This window comes from Poecilia mexicana, unplaced genomic scaffold, assembly GCF_051168715.1.
Source record: "Poecilia mexicana isolate PSO_F unplaced genomic scaffold, ASM5116871v1 scaffold_2, whole genome shotgun sequence".
Taxonomy (NCBI): Eukaryota; Metazoa; Chordata; class Actinopteri; order Cyprinodontiformes; family Poeciliidae; genus Poecilia; species Poecilia mexicana.
Genome location: NW_028263371.1, coordinates 666640 through 681451, shown reverse-complemented (window position 1 = coordinate 681451; position 14812 = coordinate 666640). Strand labels below are relative to the sequence as shown.

The window sequence follows — 14812 nt, the reverse complement described above, 5'->3', positions numbered from 1 at the left end:
AGGAGTGATGGATTGGGCCGTCGTCTGCAGAAAGGCAGGAACTACTCTGGTCTATCATGGCCAAGATGCAACTGAGATTAAAAAAAAAAAATCACAGTTTCTGCTCTTACTGCATTTAGACTCTGTGTCCTATGGTCTTCATTAATGACCAAAAATGTGAGGTTTCAGATATGATTGTAAATGTTCCTGCCAGAAAGTATACAGTTGTAACTAGATATTTACATACACTAAACAAAGACACATATGCATTATTCTGTTTTCCAACTTTAAATCAGAATAAATATTTTCTTTTTTCAAGCAGTTAGGATGAGCAAAAATATTTACTTGTTAAACTCTAGAAAAATGACAGCTAATTTTTTATGATGTTTAGATAAAGATCAGTCTGCCTTTAAACAGTTTGGGAATGCCTAGATAATTATGCCATGCTATGTAAGGCTTCTGGTAGGTTAATTCATACCATTTAAAAGCAACTAAACAATTAATTAAATGTTTTTATGTCTGAATATAAGAATTAGACTTTAAAAAAGTTATACAAAATGTTCTCTTGTTACTCTGAAGACTAGTGAACAGACAGTTTTTCAATATATAATTTCTATCTAACCTTAAACTACAAAACTTTTGTCAGATTTAATGTCAGACAATGAGGAGAAAATGTTGTGGCTTTCCATACAGTAAATATCTGGCTTCAGCTGTATATCCCTTCTTGCTAAGAGTTGGATTGTGAGCTGGATGTCTGGGTTCCCTTTATGCTCTTGAAGTTTTTATGGGCACAAAATTACTGTAGGCACAGTCAAAAGAAAAGGAAATCTTAGATGCTTTTTCTCAAGCCATATAAAAAATACATAAAGTAATAAAAATGGATGCCCTTGATAAAGTATTTTTAGGTCTGGTTTAGAAGTCTGTAGAAGCTGGCATCATAGTAAATGACGATGTCCACGGCCACATGGTTGGAAACTCGACATTCTTCTTAATGTATTTTCTCTGTCTTATTTCCAACATGACTTTGTTGTGCACTTTGTTTTCACTCTTTACAAGCTTCATTCGCCTCTACCGTATGCACACACAGACACAACAAAACAGTCTGCTCAGGCAGCACATATTTAGCTAGTTGTCAAGGCGACTGTCTCCCAGTTGCCAGGTGTGATTTATATTGCCACGCTGACCCGTGCTGTGTGAGCTTTCCCTGTAATGGGAGGGAACCATGCAAAGCATCAGTATTCCAGTTGCATGACCCATTTAGCTCCAGTTCACTGGTGTAAGGTCCTTCACATTTCTGATGTCTGTTTGGATCTTCTTTCCTCATCTTCCATCTTGATGGTTATTGATGTATAATGTATGTTCTCCATTCAGAGTGTGGCATTCTGGAAACAAAACAAGTAGAGCTTATAAAAATGCAGGATTTGCTGCTTGTATGTGTTCTATATATAACACAATGAAAATATAAAAAGATCTCAACTTCTGCTGACAGTTTTTTTCTATCTTTAAGACTGTTTTTGTGTTGATGGCTATGTGTTGATGGCACAGTACAGTATGATGATTAAGAAACCAGATTTAATTCATTAGGATTTTTTAAATTCATTTCATTTTATCTTTGAAATCACAATAAATGTCCTCTTGAGGCACTTTAGAAAAAAAAACATTTGAATCAATCACAGTTATCAAGTCCTAGTTAATTATTCAAATTAGTTTAGAAAGTTTTTATTCAAGGAAACCCAGCAGATTGCATCCAGTCAATGACTGCGTATTTTTCAAACAGCAACACCATACATATGTGACAGATAAAGCATGAAATAATCCATAGAATGATCTAAATTTCATAATTGAGTATGAATATGCATGCTTCAAGACCATGGATTGTTGAAGAGTTTTGTTGGTGAGGCGTCCTGGTCATTGCCTTTCTACACAACTCAACTCCCTTCACTGCTCAGTCTGGGCTTTCTCCTATTGAGCTGGATTTCTCCAGTAGATTTTCTACCAGCCAATCAGAGAACAGAAGCTTTATTAATTTTGACTGAATTAGAAATCAATACCCTTTTTTGAAAGTCAATAATCTATTTAACAGTTGCCACATAGACGGATGATTTAATAATTTGGAATGGCAAAATAGTGGACTACCATGCAGCAGTTTCTTAGCTGCACATTTACAAAAATCACATCACCTGCATTTTCTGTGCTCTCAGAAAATCAAAACTAATAGAAACATAATGTAAATGCTCTTAGTGGCTTGTGATAAACATAATGCAGCTTTTATAACAGTTGTCATCAAGTTGAGAAAGCTGTTACAAGTTATACTGTACCTGGACAGCAGTATTATAGCTGCATTTTCTCTTCCAAATATTTTATTATTGTTTTCCCAGCATTTGCATATCTGAAGTGTTAGGACTCCTTTTAGCTTTGCCAACCCACTGTCTGCACACACTTGCATACACACATGCACAATGTGTGAGTCAAAATGAGTAAATGTCCATTTCACAGACTCTTTGGTATCCTTGACTACAGAGTCAGCACAGGGTCCCAGCTTGACATTTATGAAATCTTTATTAGGTCTTTAAAGTATGAATGCATATTTGTGTGTTTGCATGATTTACTCTCACTCTCTGAGGCAGGCCAACATCTGTCGCAGTATTTGAGAGCATCTTCTAAAGTGTGGACATTTCGTGATCTGTCAAGGTTTCTCTGTTGATGGGAGCAGAAATGAAGGAAGAGAGCAAACACACTGGAGAGGAGAGGTGGCCTGGCTGCAGCCTTCCAGCACAGTCTGGGTTTTCTCCCCTTCACTCGGATTGTCTCCAGTTGATTTTCTAAAGGATCAATCAGCAAACAGAATGAGAAGTTTGAACGTTGATTTATTGCTCTGTTTTAGAATTGTAGGTTGTCTCTAGTTTTAGCAAAGGCAGTGGAGAGAGTGAACGTAGACAAATAATGAATTGCTTCCAAATATTGAATTGCCTGCCAGTGGAAAAGCACCTTTGCTGGAAGAGGGTTGCTCAGAAGTGCAGGGTTAAGGAAAACATTCAATAAAAGATTAATATGAAAACTAATGAGGTCAAAGATGATTAGGAGAAAGGTCATTATGACTTAATGATTTAAATCATTTGGGCCTGCTGAGATTTTCAGGTTTCTATTTAATTAAAATTGTATTTCATCTGTAGATACTTGATTAATGTACAGCTGTTTACATGTATATATTTTTTAGATATTTTTATATTCAGTGGGGTATGTTTTCCTATTGAGCTGCTGCAACAAGTGAATTTCCCCACTGTGATTAATAAAGGTTCATTCTACTCTATCTTGAAGAAAATGATGGACATTTACAGATGGTATTTATTTTGTTTGATTCTTTTGAGATTGCTTTTTTTACATTTTCCATCTGGTAACCTTAAATATCAAAAAGATTGAAGGCTGAGAGGTAAGGTGGGCAGTAAATACCAACTGTCACTGATATAGTGATTTTAATATATACTGTATCTTAGATGAAACGGACAATCTGGATACAACATTTGGTAAAAAGGTATATTTACGGTCCCCTACATTTATGCGCTGCATGCGAGAAGATATTTTGCCGTCTGCTTGAAGTTTCACAGCTGTTCATGCTAATCCTACAGGTTTAAGTGACTGAGATACTAGTTGACTTGATTACTGCAACAGTGTCTTCACAGGTCTGCCCAAAAACTAAGTCAGAGATTTCCTTAAACCGATAGGTTTTTACTTGCCCACACTGTAAACAGAGTTCGAGTTCATTACCTTACAATGAAACTGTTACGTATGTAACTGAATCTGAAACTGTCTTTGTGATTGTGACTGTCTTTGTGAAGGATTGATGTAGTAGTAATTTTCTGACATACATTAGATCATACAAGTTGTCTTAGCATAATTATATTTCTTGTGAATTGGAACTATTGACCATTTGCAACTATGTAACTTAATCATTGATGGATGTTGGAAGTGAGGGACGGGCGTATTGGACAGATTGAAACTGTTCTCCCAAGTTGTTTATGCCAGTTTACCCATGGTTGATGCCACTGTATCGTTTCTTTGACTTGTTCGAGTCAAGCTGGTTGTACCTGGTTGTGGCTCATATTTACAAAAGTTTGAAATAACTAGGTTAGAAAACTTCCATCATGATGTGTTGATCAAACTGCCAACTTTGCCTGAATTCAGACCACATCATTTATATCACTATGTCATAAAAAACATACAAAGGACCAGATGCTAACCAGTTTTTTCCATACATGTTAGGCTACATGACAGTGCGGCATTGTCTCCATAGTTACTAATGGTTAGAAGTGTATCAACCTCATAATGCAATGTTTGGTATGTTTCTAATCATATTTACTAAAAAAGCATATGAATGTTAATCTTCTTACTTAACATCCTTGTGATTGATAGCTGTTGTCCGTCGCCACCGGATCTTTCATCACTACAACTAAATAAAATGACAAGTTTGGTTTGCATTCTTTCCTGTTTGCGCAACTCTATGGCCATTTGTAAAGTTAAATCAAGTAAATAAAAGTGATATTCAGCTACAGATGTCTGCTTTTTGATAGAAGCTCATTGGTTGTTTTGTGGTCTGTCATGGCAGAGTGGTCAGAGTTCTGAAGAGTGTGCAAAAGGTCAATATAAATATAGAGAGCAGTATTGTACTGAATTCTGGTGTCCATTTAAAACACAAAGCCTGTGTTGCATCACATACACACCAAAAACTAGACTATCCATTAAATATGTCTGCATGTCTGTCACTGTGCCTACACCCACAACCCTTTGCCATCAGCCTTCAGAAGCCTTCCTTTAAAGTTCAGCAATCTCTGCACCGATGATCTTTTTGTTTTTTCTACAAGAGAATGCTGTTCAGTGAGTGTCAAAATCACCTTCTGCAGCCAAGAATATCCATTATGTTGTACTGGGGGACAGAGTAGTGGAATTTAGACTTTAATACCCTTATATCCCAATTTTCTACACCTGAATTGAATTGATGATTGCTGACAAGACTCCTGCCGAACTTGATGAAAGCTGTTGAGGTAATGGATTTATTTCAGACATGTTTATTGCATCTGCTAGTTTAATTTTCTCACATATCTGGTGTGAATTGTGTAGCATGCATACTGATATGCCTGGTGTTACACTCCACAAATTTATAGTGCCTGTTTTGAATGCAGAAAAAGATGCAACCCAGAAGAGAATCTGTCTTTCAAATAGTCTCTTTGGCAATCCAATTAAAGAGAGACACACCAACCTTTGCAAATGTGTAAAATTCCAGTAACACTACCAAATTTAAACAACAATGAAAGGAGCTGTTATGTTGAACCAAATTAGAAACTGAATTTTAAAATATTTGTTTTTCACAAACAGATGTTTTTCGCAGGCAGTGTGTTTATCCACAATCTGCCTAAAACCTGCAGAGAGAAACATCAGACAGCGCTCTTCTGCAGTAGTACCTTGGTACTCCTGTCATCCCATTTATGTTCAGACTGGAAGACCGAACACAGAGCATTAGAAGTACTTACTGGATCACCTGACCAGTCATTCTTTGTTTCATTTATGAAGCTAAAGGTAGCAGCAGGAAAACACCAGCTCCTACGGCCAACTCAGTCCTCTTCCTCCATTTGGTCCTCTTCATCTTCAAATTAGAAGATTCTAACCAATTTCTAACCAATTTCAATGCACTCCAGTTCAATTTGAAAAGGCTTTATGGCATTACTCATCATTGTTTAGACATTATTTACCCAGGATGCATTGCAGCGTGAACAACATGGTGACATGGTGCGACAATGTTTTATTAAAATTTATAAACTAAACGACCTACAACAATACTGTATTGTTTTAATGTAAAATAAACATTTCTTCAAGTCTATTGTTACAACTAATCAAGTATCCTTTTAAGAAAACGTGCTGGAATATTTCAACATGTGAATAATGTATTCACAACTAACTTTCCTATTCTCAAACTTAGCTTTTTAAGTTGTTTGTATGAAATTAAATTGTGCATTCACATATGAGATGATTACAGGAAACAAAGAGTTTTCCTTCCTTTGAATTTTTGTTCAAAATGAAATTCAAAAGGAGGGAGGCAACAGATCGCTGACAGTAGAATAAGAGAAGGCAGTCAGTTCTTTTCATTATCTTTCCAAAGTGAATTTCAATTAGAATGTGAAATATTCAACCCCCCCCCAAAATAAATCGGTATAATAATTTATCACTGTCCTTGTCTTAAAGTCCCTGATTCAACTTGAATGTTGAACACTGTAAATCAAAAATAATAAAACTTCTCAGCATGTTTTGTGAAAGCTCTGCAGAAGAGAATTTATTTCTCATAAAATTTAGCTCATTCAATATTTTCTGTTCTCAGAACTTTTCTCATTTTGTAATTGTAATAATGAGCATCTGTTTCACCTACAATGGTTTCTTCTCTCAATGCTCTTTACTTCTATCGCTCTGTGTTTGGTCTCCTCTCCTTCATCTGTTTCACCTCTGATTCTTCTCTGGTTAATTCATTTTCCACACTGTGGAAGGTTATTTTTTCTTCCATTTGTTGCCTCTTCACACTCCTCTCCTATCATTATTTTCTTCTTATGAATATCTTTACCCCATTTTTGATTGCATTCAGATTATTTGGTTTTACTTTCTAACCGACCGTAACATGAATTTTGGTCAACCTAATTAGAGAAATTAGATGAGATGAAAGCCAATCTTCTCTACTTGGATATGGGAGAATTTATTTGTCACATATGTTCATAAGCTGTTACATTTATCTCTTTAAAACCATAAACCTTTTTGACCAGTATTTTATGTGATGCACCAACCACCAGATTAATTTTTTCAAATTGATTTTTATTTTTTTGAGATTTTTGTTGTTGTTGTTGATGGATTAAGATGAAAATTTTGAGGAAGAAGGGATCTAGATGTTTCACCAAGATTGTGTACTGCTGGAAAATTTAAACTTTACTACAATCTCAAATGGTTTGCAGTCTCTAAAATGTCACATCACCAAAAGTCAAAGTTATGTGGTGCCTGATGACTAATATAAATCTTGACCTTTATACTGAGATTAAATTACATATAGGCTGTCTATTTACAAATAAATTCCTCTGTATTTTGCTGGGGGGTGTTATGTTAAGTGGGGTAGAATGACAATACACCCCATTAATTTCTGATGTTTATTTGTGAAAACAGTCACCACCACATGTCCTTTTGCTCAAACTTTAATTTATGCACTTCTTTGATCGACATAGATTTAATGTCTGTTGCATAAAATCCTGATCCAATCCATTGAAGTTTGTGGCTGTAATGTGACAAAATGAGAACAAACAGACACATTTGTAAGTCGCTGTCTACATTAATCATTTTTCTGAGGCTTCAACAAGACAAGCTTTATTCGGAAGTTGTAATAATGTCTTTTCTTATTAATCATATCACTGTGGTACACTGGACCAGGAGCAGCAAAATATTGTTTAAGGGTCCCCATTAGTTTCAGACCATCATGGAAAATAAATGGCAATTACTTACCAGACAGAAACAAACACAAACAGATATCTCATTTATCACAGGCGACCTCCAGCTTACTGACTTGTAATGATGGCCCATTTTGAAGGAACGCATCTTTCATAATGGCAACTTTGTGGTGTTATGTTCTTTTTTTTATTTATTTCAACTGGCTGCGGCCCAAAGAAATTGTGAAAATGTATTTCTGAAATGAAACTTTTAAAACATAGAAATTGTGTTGGCTAATGATGCCGTTAATGCTGAAGGCAGTGCTTGCCGGTTTTAGTATTCAGGGGAAAAAAAGCTATTGCTGGAATCTTATTATATTTTGTGCATTATCTAAAAGCATCTCAATACGCAGAGGCTGACCTTCCAAGCAGGGTGGGGAGCCTGCTGACTTTTAATAGACATAACCTGTCCTAATTGTTAGGTGGAGTCAACATTGCATTACATTTGATTGTAATATTACCACAGTTTGCCCTTATTTTACTTGCTAATTATGTAGTGACCAACAGAGGGAGAGTATTAGGAGTTACACAGTGGGATCATTGCTGGTAAGCAGCAGTGACAATGATGGATTACTACAAATTAAACTAATATATTTGCTCATTTGGGGGTAATTTATTTTATAAGTTAAATAACAATTGAACTGTAAAATCAGTGTTTTCATGCCCAAATGCAGAACGCCTTAAGAATAAAGCTTGACATAGTTAACTTTTGTGTAAACAAGGAAAATAAAAAGCTTTACGAATCTGAAAGTGGAAACCAATAACTGAGTGGATTGAAAGTAAGACACAAGAATTAGACAAAGATCTGAGATGAAAAACTGTATGTACACTGGAAATAATTAATAATAATTACAAGAAAGTCTGCAATTGTGATAACATAGACCCAAAGTGGAAGGTTGTGAAATATGATAAACAAAACTCAGAACAAATAAAATGAACAAGACAAAATGACAAATTTGTAATACACACACAAAAACTTAAAAATATGACTATCTAATTCCCTCTTTTCTCTTCACCAGGTGTGGTCAATGGATGGCTACTATAAAGGCAGGCGTGTGCTGGAGTACAGGACCATGGGAGACTTCACGAAAGGCCAGAACTTTGTCCAGCACCTGTTGCCCCATCCCTGGGCAGGAACTGGCCATGTGGTCTACAACGGCTCACTCTATTACAACAAGCACCAGAGCAACATCCTGGTATGAGCCTGTGGATGACTGAAGATGTGACCAGCTAAATATGATAATTTTATTGTTTATTGTTCAAATTTCCTATCATGATCCCTGTTTTTAAGCGGCACTTCTAGTGACCATCATGGGTACAAATTGATAAAAAGTTACATTTCACTTTTCTTCTTTCAAGCTGCATGAAATTCCATCTTGTTAACCTTTTGGATGGGCTGCGTAGTAACACAGTTGACAGCACTGTTGCAAGGACATCCTGGGTTCAAATCCCAGGCTGGAGTTTCCATGTTCTCTCTGTGTTTGGTTTTCTCCAGGTACTCTGGGATCTGTGTGTGTGCATGATTGTTTGTCCTGGTCTGTGTTGTCCAACGTGTACCTCGCCTCTTGCTGGAGATGGGCACCAGCACTCCTAGCCACCCGACCAGGGATAAGTGTGAAGGATGATGAATGGTTGGGTGGATGGATGGATAAGATTCTAGGCCTGATGTACTAAAATTTAGTAGCTCTTGCTTCACTGAAATGAAATAAACCATGACTTTAATTCACAAAGCCCTTACAAACAGAAATGAAAGCACATTGTTCTTTTATTTTTTCTAAAGATTTGGTACATATTTTTACAGAATACAATATATAATACATCCAATACTTATTTGACCTGATACAAATCTATTTAGTTAGAATATAAAACACAAAAAATATGTGCATATGTTAAACTAATATTTGACAGAAGCACTTTTGGATTCAATTGTAGAATTCAGTTGTTTCTTTTTACTCGACCTGCCAGCATTTACTCTGACTGACCTCAACTCACCAAAATAACAGGATTTTCCTTATTAATGTCTGTCTATTACAGCAGTTTGCAGAATGTTAGAAATTATGGAATTGATCTAACTGTCGGAAGTATTAAACAAGAGAAGTACACAAACGATTCCTCAGAATTATTCACATACCATGGACAGCTTACTACTCAGCTCCTCCAGACTAGTGGCAGCAGCAATTAACAAACACCTGGTATCTGCTGAGCTTATACAAACTACTTTTCAGTGCAACATTTCAAAGAACGGTTATAAACAGGATGATGGAAACCCATAGATGTGATGTCGTACTCAACACTGATTGGCCGAAAGAGTAGCAGTTTCTTAAAGATACAGACGCCAATTTCAAGATGTGTTTATTATTTACCTTATTTACCTTTTTCCCCCAATTTGCTTGTTCAAGGAATTTTAAAAAATGCAAGAAAATGTTGACAATGCTGTTACTCATTCAGTGAGGACACAGATTTATTATCTTGGAGATGCTTTAACAAATTAGATTAAAAGTCTAATTACCAACTGCCACAGTCCCTGTTGGGAACACTGCAACATGCTGACTACTTATTTTGACCAAGTCCACATGCCACTGAATGTAATGGACTGTGACCAGGTTGCTCATAAGCCATGATTCTGAAAAAAATATTCTGTGTTTCTAGGTTCAGTACCATTTCCGTTCTCGCAGTGTGTTGCTGCAGCGCAGTCTGAGTGGGGCTGGATACAACAACACCTTCCCCTACAGCTGGGGAGGATCATCTGACATCGACCTGATGGCTGATGAGACGGGACTGTGGGCTGTCTACACCTCCATCCCAAATGCAGGAAACATAATGGTAGTTTTCAAAGTGTTCTAAAATCTGCAGTTTTCTACACCTTCTTAAAGCCACTCCAAACACATCAGTGAAAATAGACAATATTAGACAAGAAGCAGCAAATTAAAAGTTTTGCTTTGGAGATAACGGGGATGAGTTTGTCTGCATGTGTGACAAAACCTTGGAAGTGATGGATGGGCTTCAATATAACGCTGACAGCTTGACAGGAAGAAAAATGTCCTAGAGTCCACAAAATGATAAAAGACCACAATTCTCACAACAAAGGATAGTCAAAATACCTAACATGTTTTCAATTTAAAGTTTGGAAAAGCAGAATTAAAGTTTTTACTTTAAGATTAGTGCTTTCCCTTTAACACATGATGCAAAGCTCTGGAGGTGCAATGAGACCTCGGTGTGTGATGTCTCGGTAATAAAACTCCACAATATTTCTTCAGAAAATAAAGTCTTTCTTGTAAAACAATATCCAGTCACTATTTTTATCTAAGCTGTTATTATGTGTCCCAGGTGTCAAGGTTAGTGCTTTAACTATGAGACTCCATAGTTAAGCTCAGGACTCGTATTTTGAAGGGAAACAGGAAGAACCTTTTGATTCAGTTTCAATTGGTGAACAAACGGAGTGTTTATACTACAAATAAAGTTCTACAGTTTTAAAGTTCTGGTTTCACTTTTGTCCGTTGTGCGATCAGACAAACTCTTTCCAAATGAAGCTCCTGGGCCCTTGGCTAGATGGTTACACCCCTATGAAACACACTTTTGAGCTTCTAAACCACAAAACAGGCTATAAATGCAAAACAACTACTGCCAACAGCCCTGACACTTATTTTTATAGACACTATGATCATATACAAAAGTAATGTTAAAAGGGCAATCTTGTGTAAAATCAGCATTATAAAACATGTAAAACCATCAGGGCCTCATCTCAATGTTCATACTGCAAATATAAATGTTACCATTTAAATGGTACCCTGAAGGTTTCACATACCTTGGCATCATCATCTGACCAGATCTACCAAAAGAATTACACATCATTAGTTAATAAATCTAAAGCAGAGCTGGAGCATTGGATGGATCCCCCTTTCTTTAATTGGTGGAGTTAACACACTTAAAATGACTATTTTTATATTTACTTATTTCATTGTATTCACTCAAAAGTTAAAATGACAATATTTTTTAAGATTTGGATAAAGCAATATCTCTGTTGTTATGGCAAAAGGTTTCCAAGAATTAAACTTCTTACTTTACAGGCTCCTTATGCTAAAGGTGGTTAAATCTTCCAAATTTCAGAATATATTGTTTAGCTTCCCAGTTTGGCGCTCTGTGGATGTGGATTTATTCAAAAGGCAACGATGTGAGGTGGATCTCAATAGAGTAGCAAGAATTAAAATCCACACCATTAGCAATTATCCCCTGTTTGCGTTCAAAGAAACAACTTCCTACAATTACATCAAACCCTTTAAATTTAGCTACCTACATTGCATGGCATCAGTTACATTTTAGATTTATACATACAATTGCTGTTTGACACACCACTCAAAGACAACCCCAACACCTATGCCAGATGGTATGTTACAAACTTGGGTCAGAAAAGGCTTCAGAACAGTTGATGATCTTTACACCAACTATATCTTTGCCAGTTTCAGTCAACTATCGGAATTTTAAGATTTGCATAGTCATAATCTCTTTAAGTATTTACAGATCAGACACTGGATCAATAACCAACCATTAGAGAGATTCCCTTATAGGCCAGAGGAAACCCTGCTTGAAACATGTGTGCTAGATCCCAAACGTACTCCTACAAAAGGACTTATTTCTTGTGTTTATAAATTGTCATTGATTATTCACCAGCTCAAGAGAAGTACTCAAAAAGATCAAAATGGGATTCAGATGTAAGCTGCATACATGGAGTTGATGGCTAAATTCATCTCAGACAGAGCTGATATCAACTAAGCTTAGACAAATTCAATTGAATATTTTCCACCATATTTATTATAACATGCCATGTAATGCAAAATTTAATTTTTACTGTGTGTGTTGCTGCATAGAGAGAGTGAGTTGGTTTTATTTTTGTAGCTTGTTTTTCAATCAAAAATAGAATACACTATTGTACACCAGATGTAAATTTTAATTGGTTGTGCATTCTCAATAAATATAGCTATAAAAACTACTTTAATTCCACATTCTCATTCTTAGTTTTGTGCTTTTTACTGAGGACAATCATGGATGCAGATGAAAGACTTCTTCTCTTTAAACTTAAATGTTGATGTTTCTTAAAGGGTAAATATTACCATAGCAACTAAGCACTTCCTCTGTTTTGATGGTTTGTCTTAAACAGTTGAGCTGGCATGACTAAGTCTTTCCATTTCTGTCTTCAGGTTAGTCGGCTGGACCCTCGTTCCCTGGAAATCCTCCAAAGCTGGGACACAGGCTTCCCAAAGCGCAGTGCTGGGGAGGCCTTCATGATCTGTGGCACCCTGTATGTCACCAACTCTCACCTGGCTGGCGCCAAAGTCCACTTTGCCTACAACACCAACACCTCATCATACGAATATACTGACATCCCTTTTCATAACCAGTACTCCCACATCAGCATGATGGACTACAACCCCAGAGAAAGGGCACTGTACACCTGGAACAATGGGCACCAGGTGCTCTACAATGTTACCTTGTTCCATGTCATCCAGAGCGATGGCTAATATGACTCAATAGAAAATGATAAAAATGTATTTGATACTGCAAGTTAAAACACGCACAGACACAGACTTTGGTCTTTCACATTGTGTTTAAATCTGAATGACCTACAGACACAGTATGTTATGGGACACTTCCCTGAAGGCCACAGATGAGTTTTCATCACAGCACTAATGCTGGAAAGAGATTTGGCAGTTTTTAGCTCTGTCTTATTTCATTCTATTTTATTCCATTTATATATCATGAGGGAATAAGATGGAGTGGAGGGTGGGGGGGGGGGAGTAAAACATAAATACAGACAGAAAACAGGATTTTACGTCACTTTAGCATCAAGTTTTGACAATGAGCCTGTTGGAGATATTCAGGATTTGTAATGTAATTTGTGGACATGTTTAGTCAGCATGGTTGTTCAATCAATAAACTTTACTGTTAAATCTTGCTATCATTTCTTTGTTATCTTTGCCATGGATCAGGAAGAGTTAGGATTCAACACAAAATAACTGAGATATTTAGGTCTTTCTCGAAGTCACAATGAAAAACTAAGCTGTGTGCAATGAAAGGAGCTGTTTTAACCAAACAGATGGAAAAAGCAGTAAAGATTTTTTTGAGGACTGAAAGCCTAAAAAAACCACTGGATTTATTAATTGTACACAGCCAAGCATTCCTGCTTTAAGAATTTATTCATGTGCTCAAATTACATCTGGCCTGTTTTTCATCTCTTTTAAAAGAAATAATTCCCCGAAATAAGGAAAAGTGTCATAATTAAGTTTAGAGGTTTCCTTAAGAAAACTACATTTAAGCAGTTATTAATTAGTGAGAGTTCTAGGATTCCAAAACCGCAAGTGTTGTACTGGCAGATAATTCTGCTTAATAAGAAGTTTTGTTGTAGAAATATGATTTATTTAATAATTGTTATTGTAGAAGTCTCTCTTTTTTTGCAGTGTGTGTGCCTGTCAGTTATTGTTACGACTGGCTCAGGGTCGTAACAAAAACATAAAACCATGCCGTGGTTAAAGTGCACAAAAATAAGTCTTTATTAACAAAACAACAATGGATTGTGGAAATCTGTATCAGTGGTGTAATGTAAATGCTTGGATGTGTTGTATGAATGCATATGGAGATGTTGAAGTGCCAAAACAAAGACAAAATCAAAGGTGCAACAAAAGGGAAACTAAGGCCTGGCCACCAAACATCTCCAGCGGCAGAGTGGACGCTGCGGAAAGCCAGCGACACTGAAGTCGGGGACAGCCAGGTTAAAATACTCTGCACGCCCAATCACCGGATCCGAGTCACCTGCAAAGGGGAGGAGCATAAAGACGGACACCAAGACACCTGCAAAACAGCCCACAAGGCCCAGGGCCGTAACAGTTATTTATCCAATGCTGCAGTTCTGCCTCTGTAGTGTTTTGAATTGTTCTAAAATCATATTGTCACTCACCAGTTGTTTTATTATTCTTATAGATTTTCTGTTTGGTAAAGGATAACATGAGATTTTAAGTTTATAAAAAATAGAAGGTAGATCTGTAGGTTTTCTTGTGTTTATTGGTATTTTTTAATGTAGGTAGAGCCTTTGCTATTTCTACATAATTTGGAAAAAAAAATCTGAAAAAATTACATCTGTGTGTGACATCAGAGTTGTATAGAAGCTTTTCAGGACCTTCAAACATGCTCTATAATGAAACCAGTCAATTCCGGGCACACAGACAGTCAAACTCTGATGATGGCAAGATGCTGGATTGTAGGAACAGCTTCAGTCTGACAGAAACAGGGCCGTTGTAATGAGCCATACAAACCCTTTCACCAAAATGAAAGCA

General features: G+C 36.5%; 1 protein-coding gene across 1 annotated transcript in view; it reads left to right on the top strand.

Annotated features, from left to right (window-relative positions):
• Window positions 1-13443, top strand: part of LOC106908208 (noelin-2-like) — a 39201-nt gene extending 25758 nt beyond the window's left edge. Inside the window, exons 6-8 of the mRNA XM_014974243.2 lie at window positions 8507-8683; window positions 10137-10310; window positions 12683-13443. Of these exons, the coding sequence (XP_014829729.1) occupies window positions 8507-8683; window positions 10137-10310; window positions 12683-13003 (672 nt within the window). The 3' untranslated portion in view covers window positions 13004-13443. The remainder of the gene's footprint in view (window positions 1-8506; window positions 8684-10136; window positions 10311-12682) is intronic.
• The last annotated feature ends 1369 nt before the right edge of the window (window positions 13444-14812 follow it).